The sequence below is a fragment of a genome, unplaced genomic scaffold, assembly GCF_019419815.1.
Source record: "Pyrus x bretschneideri cultivar Hongxiangsu unplaced genomic scaffold, Pyrus_bretschneideri_v1 Contig5, whole genome shotgun sequence".
Taxonomy (NCBI): Eukaryota; Viridiplantae; Streptophyta; class Magnoliopsida; order Rosales; family Rosaceae; genus Pyrus; species Pyrus x bretschneideri.
Window position 1 is genome coordinate 1385122 of NW_025999787.1, and position 14731 is coordinate 1399852.

At 36.9% G+C, this 14731-nt stretch overlaps 1 protein-coding gene across 2 annotated transcripts; it reads right to left on the bottom strand.

Moving 5' to 3' along the window:
• Positions 1 to 10779: 10779 nt before the first annotated feature.
• Positions 10780 to 13005, bottom strand: LOC103954234 (ferredoxin, root R-B1). Of its 2 annotated transcripts, none has more exons than XM_009366040.3 (2): positions 12848 to 13005; positions 10780 to 11422 (listed from the first exon to the last, which is right to left on the bottom strand). In XM_009366040.3, the coding sequence occupies exon 2, from the start codon at positions 11412 to 11414 to the stop codon at positions 10953 to 10955; it is 462 nt and encodes a 153-aa protein (XP_009364315.1). In that variant the 5' UTR covers positions 11415 to 11422; positions 12848 to 13005; the 3' UTR covers positions 10780 to 10952. The 2 variants fall into 2 exon arrangements, with proteins under 2 accessions (XP_009364315.1, XP_009364316.1); XM_009366041.3 differs by having other exon boundaries at positions 12780 to 12920.
• Positions 13006 to 14731: the final 1726 nt, after the last annotated feature.

Sequence of the window (14731 nt, forward strand, 5' to 3'; positions counted from 1 at the left end):
ATAAGAAAGACGGGCACCATACCTTACCCTGAAGAGACGTGACCGGATCACTGCTTAGACTCAAATCTAAGCAAAGGTTCGATGGGTTGGATGAGCTAGCCATTGTTCACGAAGTTAAAAGAGAAGGGGTGGACGGAGTAGATTTTCAAACGGGCCGGAGAAGATTTCTGGGCAATTTTCAAGTGTGCATGCTAGAAGGTGATCAATCACCTCTATTAAAGGAGAGGCGTTCACCAATTCAGAATGAAGAGACACCACTCTTCTCGTCAGACGCAATCCCAGCTTTTCAGGAGACGCGTGGAAGGCGAGAAATCAGCTGCACACTTTAGCCAACAAATGTGGGAGACAAAGCCGAAAGCTCCCGGCTTTCCAGAAAGCGTGTGCATATTTGTCGAAAACTCCCGGCTTTGCAGAAAACGCGTGCCACTTGTCAAAAGATCTCAGACAGAGCCGCATCCGCGCTGCTACGTGTCGTTCAGAAAGCGAAGGGCATCGTTCAGAAATCGAAGGGGCGACTGCTCAGAAATCGAAGAGGCAAATTCAAAGATCGAAGAGTCGTCACTATTTCAAAAAGCCGGATTTGCGGGATCAAAACGTTTGTCGACAACGGTAAAAGAACAGTACCACCACTTGCTATTGAATTCCCTATATATGTCGACCTTCATTTTTTTTGGCAAAGCAGAACTGAAGAAAATGCCCAACTCTTTCTCACCTCTGAGGGCGCACTCCCAGCAAAGCCTTTCAAAATACTTCATTCTTTCTTCTTCCCCAAAAATGATACCAGATGCCTGGAGTACAGATGACCCAGGAGGAAACAGCACCACAAATACATGTGCTGATTCATTCACCGCTTCTTCAAAAGCAAAGGTATCTCATATCATCAAGGGCAAAAGCAAAGGTATATCATATCATGCTCTTTCCCTGTCTTTTCCTTTGTCCTTGATATTACTTGCATGGCAAAGTGAAAGAAGCAATCAGCCGGCACTTGGAGTCTATCTGGACTCTATTCCCTGGTTGCTTACCTAGCTTTGCTGAGCTATCCTCTAACCCTCTTCAATACGAATTGGAGAGATTGAACAAAGAAACAGATAAAAGGAGGAAGCTCAGACCTTCGGGGGAGACCAAAGGAAGCCTGCTACCCAGTTCAAGAGTAGCACAAAGGAAAATCAACGATGGGAGCAGCGCATTTCAAGAGTAAGCCTGTGGAATCACTCAAGATGAAGCCTCACTGCAATCACCAAGGAGAAGATGGAATTTACACTCCATAACCAGATTTGCATCTCTAAAACTCTTCTCTTTGTTAGATACATTCTGCCATGTTTAGTATGTTTAGTTGCTGTTTTATATGTTTTCTTTTGTTTGGTGTGTTTTAAGCTTAAAACATTGAGGACAATGTTTGATTTAAGTGTGGGGGGGTAACTAAGTATGTTGATGCAAATTTGTTGGATTTTATCACCCATAACTTCAAGTGTTGTTCCTTGCTGTTTTAAAATGTTTTTAAACTGTTTTAGTGTGTTTTGACTTAAAAATTCGAAAATCCCATAAAAATTTGAAAAATTGTTTTGAAAAACCCAAAAAGAGTTGTTTTAAAGTTGTTTTTGTGTGTTTGTGTCGTAGGTCACCTTCCAACGCAATGATGAGGATTTGGTTTTTAATTGCATGATGGTTAAAGAAAGTTACAAACATGGATGGACGTTTGATATACTCTTTGGTTTATGCTTGGTTGTAGTTATAGTTCACGAATTCACATGCAATCACAAAGAAAAAAATTAGTTTTTATAACATGCTTGAAGGAATGAGCTCAAACTAACACTACATCCCTGTGAGACTTGAGCTTAAACGTTTATTTGGAGAGTTAAAATCTGTGCATTCTTTGTTTTCTAAAGTCGTTGCATGATCTCATTATTCTTTGATTGGTTGCTACTTAGAAGGCGTTTCATCACTTAGTTCCAAATGCTAGAACTCATGCCCATTTCATTCAAAGCATGTCATTGATTTGCATAACACGTATTCAAGATGAAGTTGTGTAGTGAACACCATAGCCAAATTGCCATATTTCCCTTTTCATTTGTTTTATAGGATTTAACCTCGTTGAGCCTTGTGTAGCCTACTTTCTTTGTTAACCCACATTATCTTCACCTAGCCTAGATTAGGACCATCCGTACCCTTGTTCTTGAAGCATAGTAAGCATGAATGAATTCCCTTTGATTAATGTGTGCAGAAAATAAGTGTGGGGGAAAGTGTATTCATGTGAGTTTTTGTGCCATAGGCACGGTAAAAAAAAAAAAAAAAAAAAAAAAAAGAAAAGAAAAAAAGAAAAGAAAAAAATGGAAAAAGAGTTGAAAATAGTTGAAAAGTATTGGTTGTTGAAGTAAGGGCCCAAAACAATGAATTAGGCCCTAAGAGTTGTTTGAATCTCCCCTATTTGTTTAAAAGTTGATTTCTGCATTCTAAGGGAATTCTAGGTCTTAATTTCATTACTTTACTTATTATTGCTTAAAGAACGTTTGTTATTCCTTACCTTCCCTTGTTAGCCAAAACCCCAAGCCCCGTTACAACCCTTGACTTCTATCTTGAGTGTTGTGCATTTCAAATGTGGAGTTTGAATTTGGTATGAGCATATGGTGTCACTGGTTCTCGCATCTAAGTAGTAGCATCCCATTCATGAGATCATATCCATACACGTTTAATTACTCCCGAAATTGCTTTCCTTGTATAACGTATGTGAGTACTAGTCTTTCATGTTTACATCAATCTTCTCACATATAACTAGTGTAGGGTGTGTAGTCAGAAAATTTGAGTGAAAATTGAGTGCATAACGAGTGAGGAATTGAGGGAATTCTCTAAGGCATGTTACTACATTCAAAATATGTTTTAATTGATTAAATGCGAACTAGTGAATGGTGACTATGATTAAGTATGTGCTTGAGGGAAAGGAAGACTAAAAGCCATGTGAGTAATGAATTTTGACATGTCATGTTTCATTGGAAATCCCTGAGGCGAACGTTGGAAGGTTTAGTTTTTGGTTTTGGTTAGTTTGTTTCGTTTTGTTTTCTTTCTTTTGTTTGTTTTGCTCGAGGACTAGCAAAAGCTAAGTGTGGGGGAATTTGATAGGAGCATATTTATGCGCCTTAGTTAGCTAGTTCTTATGCATTTTTGTTATGTTTTATTCGTTAAAGTAGTCTTTTAAGCTACTTTCATGTGTTTTCAGGTTTAAAGGACATATTACATGAAATGATGCAATTGGGAGCTTTTGGAGCAAAACTGAGCTGGAATGTGGTGTATGCAAATGGAGCACGAGGAATGAACGAGGTTGAAGGTCAAAGGAGCTTAAGAAATGAAGAAATGAAAGTGAAGAGCAAGGAAGTCGGAATTGGTAACCAAAGTTTCTAAAGTTGGAAGTTTCTATTCTTGGAGGTTTCCATTGTCGTGAGTTTCTATTCTTGGCTTTGGGCTTTTAGATGACCTAAACCCTAACCTTAGCCCATTTTAGAGCCATTGCCATGGGCTTTAGCCCAAGTCCTTTCCCTTGCCATGCAAGGGGAGGCATTTTAGGCCCAAATCCATGCATTAAGCCCTTCACCCTAATTGGCCCAAATCCATGCATTAAGCCCTTCACCCTAATTCTTCCTCCTAATTAGTGCATCCCACCATTCCATTTCATAATTTCCATTAGTGCATCCCACCATTCCATTTCATAATTTCCATTAGTGCATCCCACCATTCCATTCACACTTAAATGCCCATTATCCCATTTTTTTTAGCTTTTAATTCCACACCATCCCATTATCATTTACATCCACTAAACCATGCATCCACATTCACCTAAATAAACCCTAAATTACATCCACTAAACCATCCATCCACCATAATTCCCACCATCCACACCTTTTCCCATCCACCAAATACCTTAAACAAACATCCATTAACACCCATTCTCTTCCTATAAATACCCATTCATTCCATTCACCAAATCATCTCATTTTCCATTGTAATACACAAACACTTCCCCTTCTCCATCTTCTCCATTTCCACTCCATTCCACACTTCCATCCCCCCAACCAACCTATCCTTAAACCTTGTGCTACAACAACGAGGAAGAGAAGAGTGCCTAAACGTTCATACAATTCAAGTTTGAGTTGTTGGAATGTTTAGGTGTTTCTTTGATTTCAAAGTTTCATTTTAATTCTCTTTGTTTTATGGAAGAGAAGAGTGCTTAAACGTTCATACAATTCAAGTTTTGAGTTGTTGGAATGTTTAGGTGTTTCTTTGATTTCAAAGGTATGAGGAACTAATCCCCCTTTAGCTAGGGGGTGATTCGAAACTATGTTTATATTTGCAATATGAATTGATTAACTTTCGTTGGAATTTCATAAGTTGTGGATTCAATTTGTTTAACCGTTTGATTGATAACTTATTTATGAATGTTTATTAAGAATGCGCGCTTAATTTTCATGCATAAATATGACGCTAGAATATAAGTGATTTTCACCTAATCGTTATGAACTTATATTCACAAGTAGTGGAGGTTGCTTATAAACAATCGCGTTAAATGAATTCTTGGCACGAGTTTCATGCTCATCATAGTAACGAATGCCTCGTCAACACTTATAGTTTTCATAATACTTAATGATCTTTGATTGTATCTTTATTGTGTTGTTCACGTAAAGGACTTTCGGAGAATGTTGTGAATTGCGTTGCGCAAACCCATCCAATTCATTAACTTAAGGAAAACTTGACGGTTAATTTAAGCGGACCTAATTAATCCGGAGTGTTGAGTTTCATAATTTATCGAAAGACCAACTGAGAATCAATCTTGTATGCAAGTATAACATGTGTGGAGAAGAACCCCTTAGCTAGCATTCATTCCATATTTCATCACATTCATATTTAAATTCTACCTTTAAATTACAATTTGTGCATTTAATTTATTTTCGTCAAAATCTCAATCCCCCTTTACTTTAGTGTCCAATTTAGTTAGAAAGTGTCTTAGTTTGTGTTTATAAGTGTTTTGTATTCTTTGAGTCTTTTGATTTGTTTTAGTGTTTTAATGTTTGTTTTACATTTTTGAGTCAGTTTCCAAGTGATTTAGTAATCCCTCCTAATCCCCGGTTTAGAACGATCCCTACTTATACTTATACTACAATTGACAAAAAGAGGGTTTAATTTGTGTGCGTATAAATCTCGCATCAGTTGGGTGGTTTTAGTTATAGGGTTTGGGTTATTTTGTCAAGGAAAGCCAAAGCGGGAGATTGTGAAGTCTAGTTTTATTGTTTAGCTTCCCTTGTCAAATGTTGTAAATTGTACCACACATGCTCTTGTTAGATTTAGGGTTAAAATACTTCTTTAGGATCATGCTCCTGGAAATATTCATCTCAAGAGCTTAATTTCTCTACATCAAAGGTTTGTTCATACATATGCATTTCATGTCACTATTTCCAGTTCATTATATCTAGTGGCTTTGTCTAGTCAAATTTTCTCGCTACTTTCAGGTGACTTGGGCTCACACTTTAAGACAACCCACATGGGCATTCTGACAGCCTTTTCCCCGAGAGCATTTTTCAACCCTAGATCTTTTTAGATTGCTTTTGCAAATGACACATGCCCTTTCCACCCCCTTCTCTTTGTCTGAAACAAGCCCACTCTAAAAGCTTCATCTAGGGTCTCATTTTCACTTGGCTAGGAGATTCTATCTTCTGAAAAAGGTTGATTTTAGCTTGGGTTGCCCTTTGGCTCTCACTTGAAAACCCTAGCCACAAAATCATATCCATACACTAAACACCCACATCATTGCATATTAGGGTAGCATTGCTTTTGTGATTTTGATCTTTGTTTCAGGTCAAGTTTTTATAAGTTTCAAATCTTTGAACTGACCTCTTTTTAGATTCGCATCAGTTTCATCTTTATAGTGTTTGACTGGTGAAGTTGACTAGACAACGAATCAAGATTTGCATCAACTTCATCATAATATTATTTGTATAAGTTGATTGGATCTCGGTCCTACAAGGTGAAAAGCTCAGGAGAAGCTGCCACTCAATGACGACGGAAGGAGTCTATCTCGTGAAAGGCAAGGTTGCACAAAGGTACAAGTTGGTCCATAGATAGGGATCTAGAAATTGAGCTTGTGTGGTTACTTTGTAAGAATCTTGATTTCACTAGTGGATTGGACTCAATGGAAAGTCCCCAGTTTTTTAAACCAGAGGTGGGTTTTTCCAGCCAAAAACATCTCGTGTTATTTATTGCTTAACGAGTTTACTTATCTTCCTTTTGGTTGTGATATATATTCTTCATTACCCACAAATAGATATGTCCTTGCAACTAAGCTTGTCAGTATTAAAATGAGCACTAAATTGGATCTTAGTTAACTAGGAACTTTATAGTAAATTGAACTTTAATTTGACTTCTTCCGCTGTGAGTAAACTAACATATCTGAGCTTAGTGGATGAGTGTTGCTGACCAGTCAAACAAGCACATATACAGATTGTAAATTGCAGGTTATTCACATGATACCAATTTCATTTTCCCTCTGTTGCCACACCTCTCTCCCTCAGTTAATTTATAAGGCCACAACAACTATTTAGCCATATATGAATGGCATATTTTTGTTTTGGACTTAATTGATGATATTTTTTTTTTTAAATTAAGCATATGACAATGATGAATGCTACATGGGCTTTAAGTCATTGTAACAATTAGAACTTGACTTTTCTATCATTCTCTCTCTATTTTTCTCTTTCAATGTCACATAGGCTTTAAGATATTATAAATAGTTAGAACTTAACTCTGTTATCCTTCTCTCTCTTTCTCTTTCTCGTGCCTTTCGTTTACATGGAGGAGTCTGCTTAATTCATGGGTAGGTCCTTAATAAAGGAGTCATCTTAGTGATTCTGTTTCAGCATAAGGGTGGTATGAGTTTGATTGAATAATACCTTTATAAATGAAATCATGAAAAATGGTTACGAGACAAGGGCGGATTTGGCTAGACTTCCAAGAGCTTGCCAAGAGAGAGATTGTGAGATGAGAGACTGCAAAGTTCTACGGCCTGCAATTGAGAACTAAGAAACGGACACTGCGTTGCAGTGTCTGAATCCAAATGTAAAAGTCGAGCCAGAAACAGACAATGCATTGCAATGTCTAAATCCAAATGTAAAAATCATAAGTTGCGTGAGGTGTAAATCATATGAGGGGTGTGAGTGATGGAAAAAAATGACATCAGGAAACAAACACAGCAACACACTGTCTAAGTCCAAAAATGACATCAGGAAACAAACACAGCAACACACTGTCTAAGTCCAAAAATACAAATATAATAAGGAAATAGACATTGCATTGCATTGTTTGAATCCAAAAGTAAAAAAACGAAAAGAAAAAAAAACGTGTGAGTGATGGAAATAAAAAAAAAAACGAAACTACGAAATGGACTCTACAACATAGCATTTGAATCCAAAAGTAAAAAATAGAACCAAGAAACGAAGACTGAATTGCAGTGTCTAAAACTGAACATAAAAATGGACATGCAGGAGGCGTGTGAGTGATATAAAAAAGGAAACTAGGAAATGGATAATGCAATGCAGCGTCTGAATCCAAAAATAAAAAAGGAACGGGGAAACAGACACTGCATGTAGTGTCTGAATTCGAGTGTAACAATGGAAATGTAGGAAGCGTGTAGGTGATGGAAAAAATGAAACCAGGAGTGGACACCACAACGCAATGTCTGAATCCAAATGTAAAAAAAAAACATAATAAAAACCATACACTACATTGCAATGTTTAATCTGTATTGACATATTTCAAAATATAAAAATAAAAATATGAGAAAGGGGGTGTTAGTTGTTGTGGGTGCTAGCTGTAATGGCAAATTTTGTAATTTTAGATTATTTTAAATGCATTTAAGTATCACAATGTATGATTATCCTATTTATGATTAACAAAAATATTGTTGATATATTATTAATAGTATAACTTCTTATTGATTTTATACAAAATCACCCTTTTAAACATATTTGTCCTTAACGGTAATTGAAAACAAGGTAAAAGATACCAAATATATTGTAATGTTAGTTGGTTGTAGAGATAAAATAAGTGGGTTTGACTAAAATTTCTCAATTTTATATAGGTGTATTCAATTAGGAGTTTAAAGGATTTTAACAAAGTTTACAAATTCAGAGAAATTCAATCAAGATTCATGACTTAAAAAGAATCCAAGGAAGTCCATTGGTATTCAATTAAGATTTTAAATAACCATAGGAAGCCAGATGTATTCAATCAAGATTTTAAAAATAGTTTATAAAACTAAATGTGTATTCAAATAGGATTTGATCTAAAATTATTTTCAAAAGTGAAGGATTTTGATGAATTTTATTCTTTTATAGTGTTTTTAGGAAATTTTATTTGGATCCAGTTGTCTTATCTCTACACTCAACTAAAACATTTTCTCTACTAAGCTTCCATGTTTGCCCTTAAATGAATAAGAAAATAAACATTGCTGTTTTTATTTCTACACCCAATAACTCAAATCCTAGCACACCATTGCACTCTTTCATTATTTCCGGCAAAACCCACCCAAGTGAAAGCAAGATCATCAACGACCATGGGCTCCAAAATTTTCAATTGGGATTATTTGTTGAAATTTTTAGGAATAAATTATTAAGACCATATCCAGTTATATATCCTAAATCTAGGTCGTGTAAAAGCAGTTTCATCCACAGCACAATTTGGAAAGCCCAACAAAGAAAATAAGTAGAAGCTGCAAATCAAAAGCACTTTGGTAAAGGAGAAGTTGTGGGAAGCCATACCTCCCCAAGTGAAGGAGCTCCTGTGGCGAAAAGTAGCGCATACAACATTGGAGCAGTTGTTACTGCTTGGAAAAAAGAAAACATTCATATGGTCATATGTTACTTTGGGCACCCTCAGCTTCTTATTAGACATCATATTTTCCATCTCCAAAAACTATGAATTGGTGATACCATTTGGTCTATTTGTTGGGTGCCTCTTGACTGATGTTTTGAAGGAGACATTGCAAGAAGTGGTTCCCGGGTCCGAGGAGAATGTCAATGGGATAGTAGTTTGTTTTGCCAGAAATAATGGAGGGATGGAGTGGTGTGCTAGGTTTTGGATCATTGGGTGTAGCAATAGAAACATCGAATGTTATTTTCTTATTTATTTATTAAAGGTTAAACTTAAAAGTTTAGTGAATAAAACTTTTTAGTTGGGTATAGAGATAAGAGAACTAGGTCTAAATAAATTTTTTCTTTAAATAAACTCACTTAAAAGAAACATGGAGGAGTCTGCTGAGCTCAATTAAACTCCATTTATTTATAATTCTTTTAAAATCATTTAAAATCTTAATCGAATAAACCGCTTTAATGGTTCTTCTACTTTCTTTATACCCCTGTTTCTTTTTGTTGGCATTGCTCCGTACAATAGCTTAGCCGCATTCCTTGCCTATGCGTTACACCCCAACATGGGCTTGGTGCACCCCACCAAAATCTAATTTGAAATTTGCAGTTCCAAGCCCAGTGGCCTTTTGCTTCAAGTCTGTAATCTAAACACCAACAAGGCACCAGTAAATCTGTTTTCCCAAGTGCAATTATATTGACATGGAATTTAAGCAAATAATAATAGTGTGTAATTTTGTATCGAGTAAAAATAGGTATTCTCATTGATTGAAGTAGTAGTAGGTACTTTTTACATACGTATTTTATAATAAATTTAATTCAAACAAATATAAAATTAACCACATAAGCTCTTGCTAGACACCTAGCCGCTAAGCACTTGGCCGTGTACATATCACTTAAGATATTTAATATTCCACAAATTTCATTCTAAATTTCTCACAAATGTATTTTTTTTTTTAATTATAAAAATTAGAATAAATTTTTTAAAGTACCAATAGCAATTCTCTCTTATTTATACAAAAATAATATCATTATTCACGAGTAACCAACCATGGAAATTATTTTTCTGCTTCTAGAGGATAATGATTTTCACACACTATTTTTCTGCTTCTACACCCCTTTTATATTTTTCACAAGCCAAACAAGAGTATATAAATTGATGCCATAGCATACCACCACTAAATTGATGTCTCCAAATGTGTCAAAAACTTAACCACAACCGCTCGAGGGACAGGCTGCGGAACAGGGCCTGATTGCCCGAGGGAGGAAGTCCAGCGTTGGCTAGCGAGCAAGCTCGAGCAGGCCCGAGCTCCAGGCCCGTGGATTCATGCAGACCCGAGCTCCCGAAGCCCACGTCAGACGCCTACCAAGTGAATCGGAAGGCCACAAGATGACTGTACGACCTCCTAAACATCGTCATCGTCGTCCTCTTCTTCGTCATCATTGTCCTCTTCGTCCTCATCCGCGTCGTCGTCCTCCTCCTCTTCGTCTACGCTATTGTCGGATTCAAACTCCAACTGGGACTGCAACTCATACAGCTCCAATTGCTCGGCGGTCAAAGGCTTAACTTTGTTTTCCTCCACAACTTCCTCCATAGCCTTCATCCTCTCAAAGCTCACACAAATTTGCAGAGAAAATCTCCTCTTCGTATTCTTGAGAAAACGAATTGCGATAGGATTTGGGAGAGTGAATGAGATATAGGGAGGACGAGAAAGGAGCTGCCAATTGGGATTGGATTACAAATAAAATTATTTTATATTATTTTATAAATAAATAAAATACTAATATTTTATTACCAATTGCCAGTGCTATTCAAATGCAACGGTAGAGATGTAGAAGATGATTACTATTTATTAATGGCAGTTACTGTTCATTAGGTGGATTAAATAGAGAATAGCCTGGAGGAAGGGCTCCCACGCTGGAAGTGCTCTTAACATTTAATTGCAATACGATTCCACAACGAACAGAACAAAAGGGAAGGTCTATGAGAGCCTTGACATGTGAAGCATAAACCACCACTTTCAATATTCTACTCAATGCCGACGCCAAACCCACCTAATACAGCTCACTTTCCTTGTGAGTGTGAATCACAAGGTCTGAAGTCGGGTACGAGACACAAGTCAGCACATAACCCTCCTTCATTTGATTGTCGTCGAGGAATGAACCATCGGACTGATCCACTGAACCTGACGCCAGCTTCCCCGCACAGGTCGAGCATGCCCCAGCCCTGCAAGAATATGGCAGCTCAACTCCAGCATTCTCAGCTGCATCTAAGATGTAACAATCATCCGCCGCCTCAAATTCGTTCTCCACGCCATCTGGTCCAATCAGTTTAACCTTGTATACTTCCATTGATGCCCGGGAGTTGGAGGATGCTTTCAAGCCAAAGGACTTTGAGATATTCTTCACAGATCCAAGAGGAGGAGATAACTTCACAATTGAACTGGTGAACCGCTTTTGGGGCACATGTCTGAACATGCATTGGGAGGGAACTTGTACGGTTGTCATGGCTGACATGTTTAGCCCTGAACTCATACACCAGTGAAGAAGAAAATTAGTAAAAGCAAAGAAAAGAATGGTGAATCAACATAATGATCATGAACAATTCTGACAAGTAAAATCGAGTTAATGACAATATCAAATGATGGATAAGGCCTTTAAGCACCATTATAACAACAAGGAATTCACACAGAACAGAACTTTGATCATAGAGTGTAGAGTTTATTATCCAATATCAACTAACAGCAAAGTAAATGCATATATAAAAGATGAAACAAATTAAACTATTCAAACACCTAATCAGCCGCAGCCCTCAACACCTATACCGCTACCCATAGCTTGGATGCGTTACTGATTAGCATTATACAACACTACCCGCTCTTGAATTTCAGACCGTCACTCCAACCACCCCGACTGAACAAGATACTTGCAGTTAACAGAATTACTTGTAGACACGGAACAATCATAAAAGGATGAAACCAAACCATCCCCTGTGAAAGACAGCAAGGGAATCAATGTCCGGTGCACTATGAGAAGAAGCAAGCTCACTCGAGGCTCCGTTTTGGTTAACTAGCCTACGCAGGCTATTACTTTAAACCCTAGATAATATCTATACTAATTTCTAAAACTAGAAGTTGTACGAAAAGTATGCATCCACTATTCAAACAACAAACATCAACAACAAAGCCTTATCCCACTAAGTGGAGTCGGCTACATGAATCCTAGAATGCCCCTGCTTGGTTTTGTTCATAAGGATTCGACTTAAGAATGGAGTGCCGGCTGTCCCACTATTCAAACCCAGCGCTAAAAATTAAACCCACCCATCACAAGAGCTCATATGATATAAAATAACCATCAACTTCCTCATGAAAAAAGCACTCATGGGAACTCATGAAATAATTCATCACAAAAAGTAAAATTCACAATAAACCCATCAAAAACCAAAGATTATAAATAATTATACATAACACTACATGCGATTATATGATTTTGCTTTTCAGCCAGATGCCATCATTGACCATTTTTAAACATCCATAACAAAAATTTCGAAACAAAAATATTTCCACCAATTCGACACAGAAGGCAAATTAAATCAGTATTAAATTAATGGTGAAAAGGCAAATTAAAAATAAGATTAGAAATTGAACTAATACTTGATTAATTAAAGAAGCAGGTTTTAATGGCAGAATCAAATACAGAATCTTCGCTGTTTTCAACTTTCAGTATCTGCTAAGATACGATAAAAGATCATTACAGGGGCCGATCTCAGTTTCAATCTATAATTCAGCTCAAACGCAAAAACCCAAAATTATAACCCTAAAAACAAAACCCAGATTGAAAAGAACAATTACCAATTAACAGTAAACATTAAGAAGATCAAACCTCAAAAACCAAAGATCCAAACGTGACATGCAAATACAAACATGTAGAGAGAGGGAGAGACGGCTTACGCAATGAGAGGGAAGGTTTGGTGAGGAGTGATGTGAGAAGGTTGATGAGGACTGACGTGGGTGGGGATGTCTTTGATTCGGCAGAGCGGAGAAAGCGAGGCAGAGGAGTCACTGTTTATGATGACTATTTATAGACAGAGAGAGTGAAATGAATTGGTAAACGTTCTAGTTATCCGTACACTCCATAATTTTTTGTCATATCTAATGAACTAAATAGAGTTATGGATAAATTACACTTTACCACCTCAGGTTTAAAGTCAATTTCAATTTCTTAAAATGTCTTTAAAATATTTTACTTTCATACCTCAAGTATTATTTTATTTCAATATAATACATCTGTTACATTTTCCATCCATTGATCCGTTAAGTGCTAATGTGGTTGCCAAATGTCTACCACGTGGCAAAAAAAAAAATTTAATTTTTTTTAAAAAAAATCTTAATCTTCTATATTAAAAACAAAAAAAAAAGATAATAAAAATAAAAATAAAAATAAAAACCAAAAACAAAAGCTAAACCCGCAACCCCCCCTACCCACCCAACTTGCAACCCAGAAGAAGAAGAAAAGGAGAGGAAAAGAAAGAAAAAAAAAAAAACCCATCTTCATCGTCCCCGACTCCCCTTTCTTCCCCCTCCCGTCTTCCCCAAACCCACCGTGCACCCATCCTCCACCTCCTTCACCACACCCACTACCTGCAACCCAGAAAAGAAAAGAAAAGAAAAAAAAATCCATCTCCCTTTCCCTGCAACCCAAATCCCGTCTTGCCCAATAAGGAGTGGGGTGTGTAGAGGAGGGAAGAGGATGCATGCAAGGGTGGGTGCACTGGGTTTTTTTTTTCTTTTTTTCTTCTTCTTCATTCTGGGTTGCAGGTTGGGCTCGGGTTGGGGAGGAAGAAGATGGGTGCCCGGAGGAGGTGAAGGATGGGTGCAGAGGAGGTGGTGGAGGATGGGTGTGGACGGATGGAAGATGATGAGGCTCCGACCCCGAGGGAGGGGGGTTGGGGTTAAGGTTGGGGGGGATCCGGGTTTTTTCTTTTTGTTCAAGGTTTTGGGGGTGGGGTGATGGGATCTAGATTTTTAACCCTTTTTTTTAAAAAAAAATAAAAAAAAAAATTTAGAAGATTAAGGTTTTTTTTTTTTTTTTTTTTTAAAAAGTAAAAAAAAATTTTTTTTTTTTTTGCCACGTGGTAAACATTTGGCAGTCACGTCAGCACTTAACAGATCAATGGATGGAAAATGTAACGGAGGTATTATATTGAAATAAAATAGTACTTGAGGTATGAAAGTGAAATGTTTTAAAGATGTTGTAAGGAATTGAAATTGACCCCAAACCTGAGGTAGTAAAGTGTAATTTACCCCAGAATTAAAGACAAAAATAAACATATAGAGAATATGAGAAGGTGTGTGGTTACGAGGAGGATGCTAAAATACTTCTGTGAATATTATTGGCCCAAAAAAATCAGATAGTTCTAACTTCGCCACCAACTAATTCCATTAAAAAAGAAAAAACACCATCCTTATAAACAATGGCGCTATTCATACACTTGTTTTACGTTGCACACAATGCTTGTAAATTTATATTCTTTGATTTTTTTTTTAATTCATTCGATTAATGACTAAAAATTTAAAAATGTGTGAAAAATAAAAAGAAATGTGTATAGCCTACGTTATAAAATCTAGGACTCTGTTTTCATTAACAAATGTGAAAAGGATGGCGTTAGGCATATTTTGAAAGCCATTAAAGCCAAGGACACTAAAAGATCCCCGTTGCAAGGGGCCAAAAGGCCCAAACCCACACTCCTCTCTTTCTTTATTTTTCTATTACCTCAATTATTCATTTGCCCCCATTACAAAACTTGGTTGTCACTTTGTCCCATGGGTAAAGTA

What these genes read in the sequence shown, in the direction of transcription:
- LOC103954234 (XM_009366040.3), bottom strand. Translation starts at nt 11,414, where the DNA reads ATGTCAGCCATGACAACCGTACAAGTTCCCTCCCAATGCATGTTCAGA.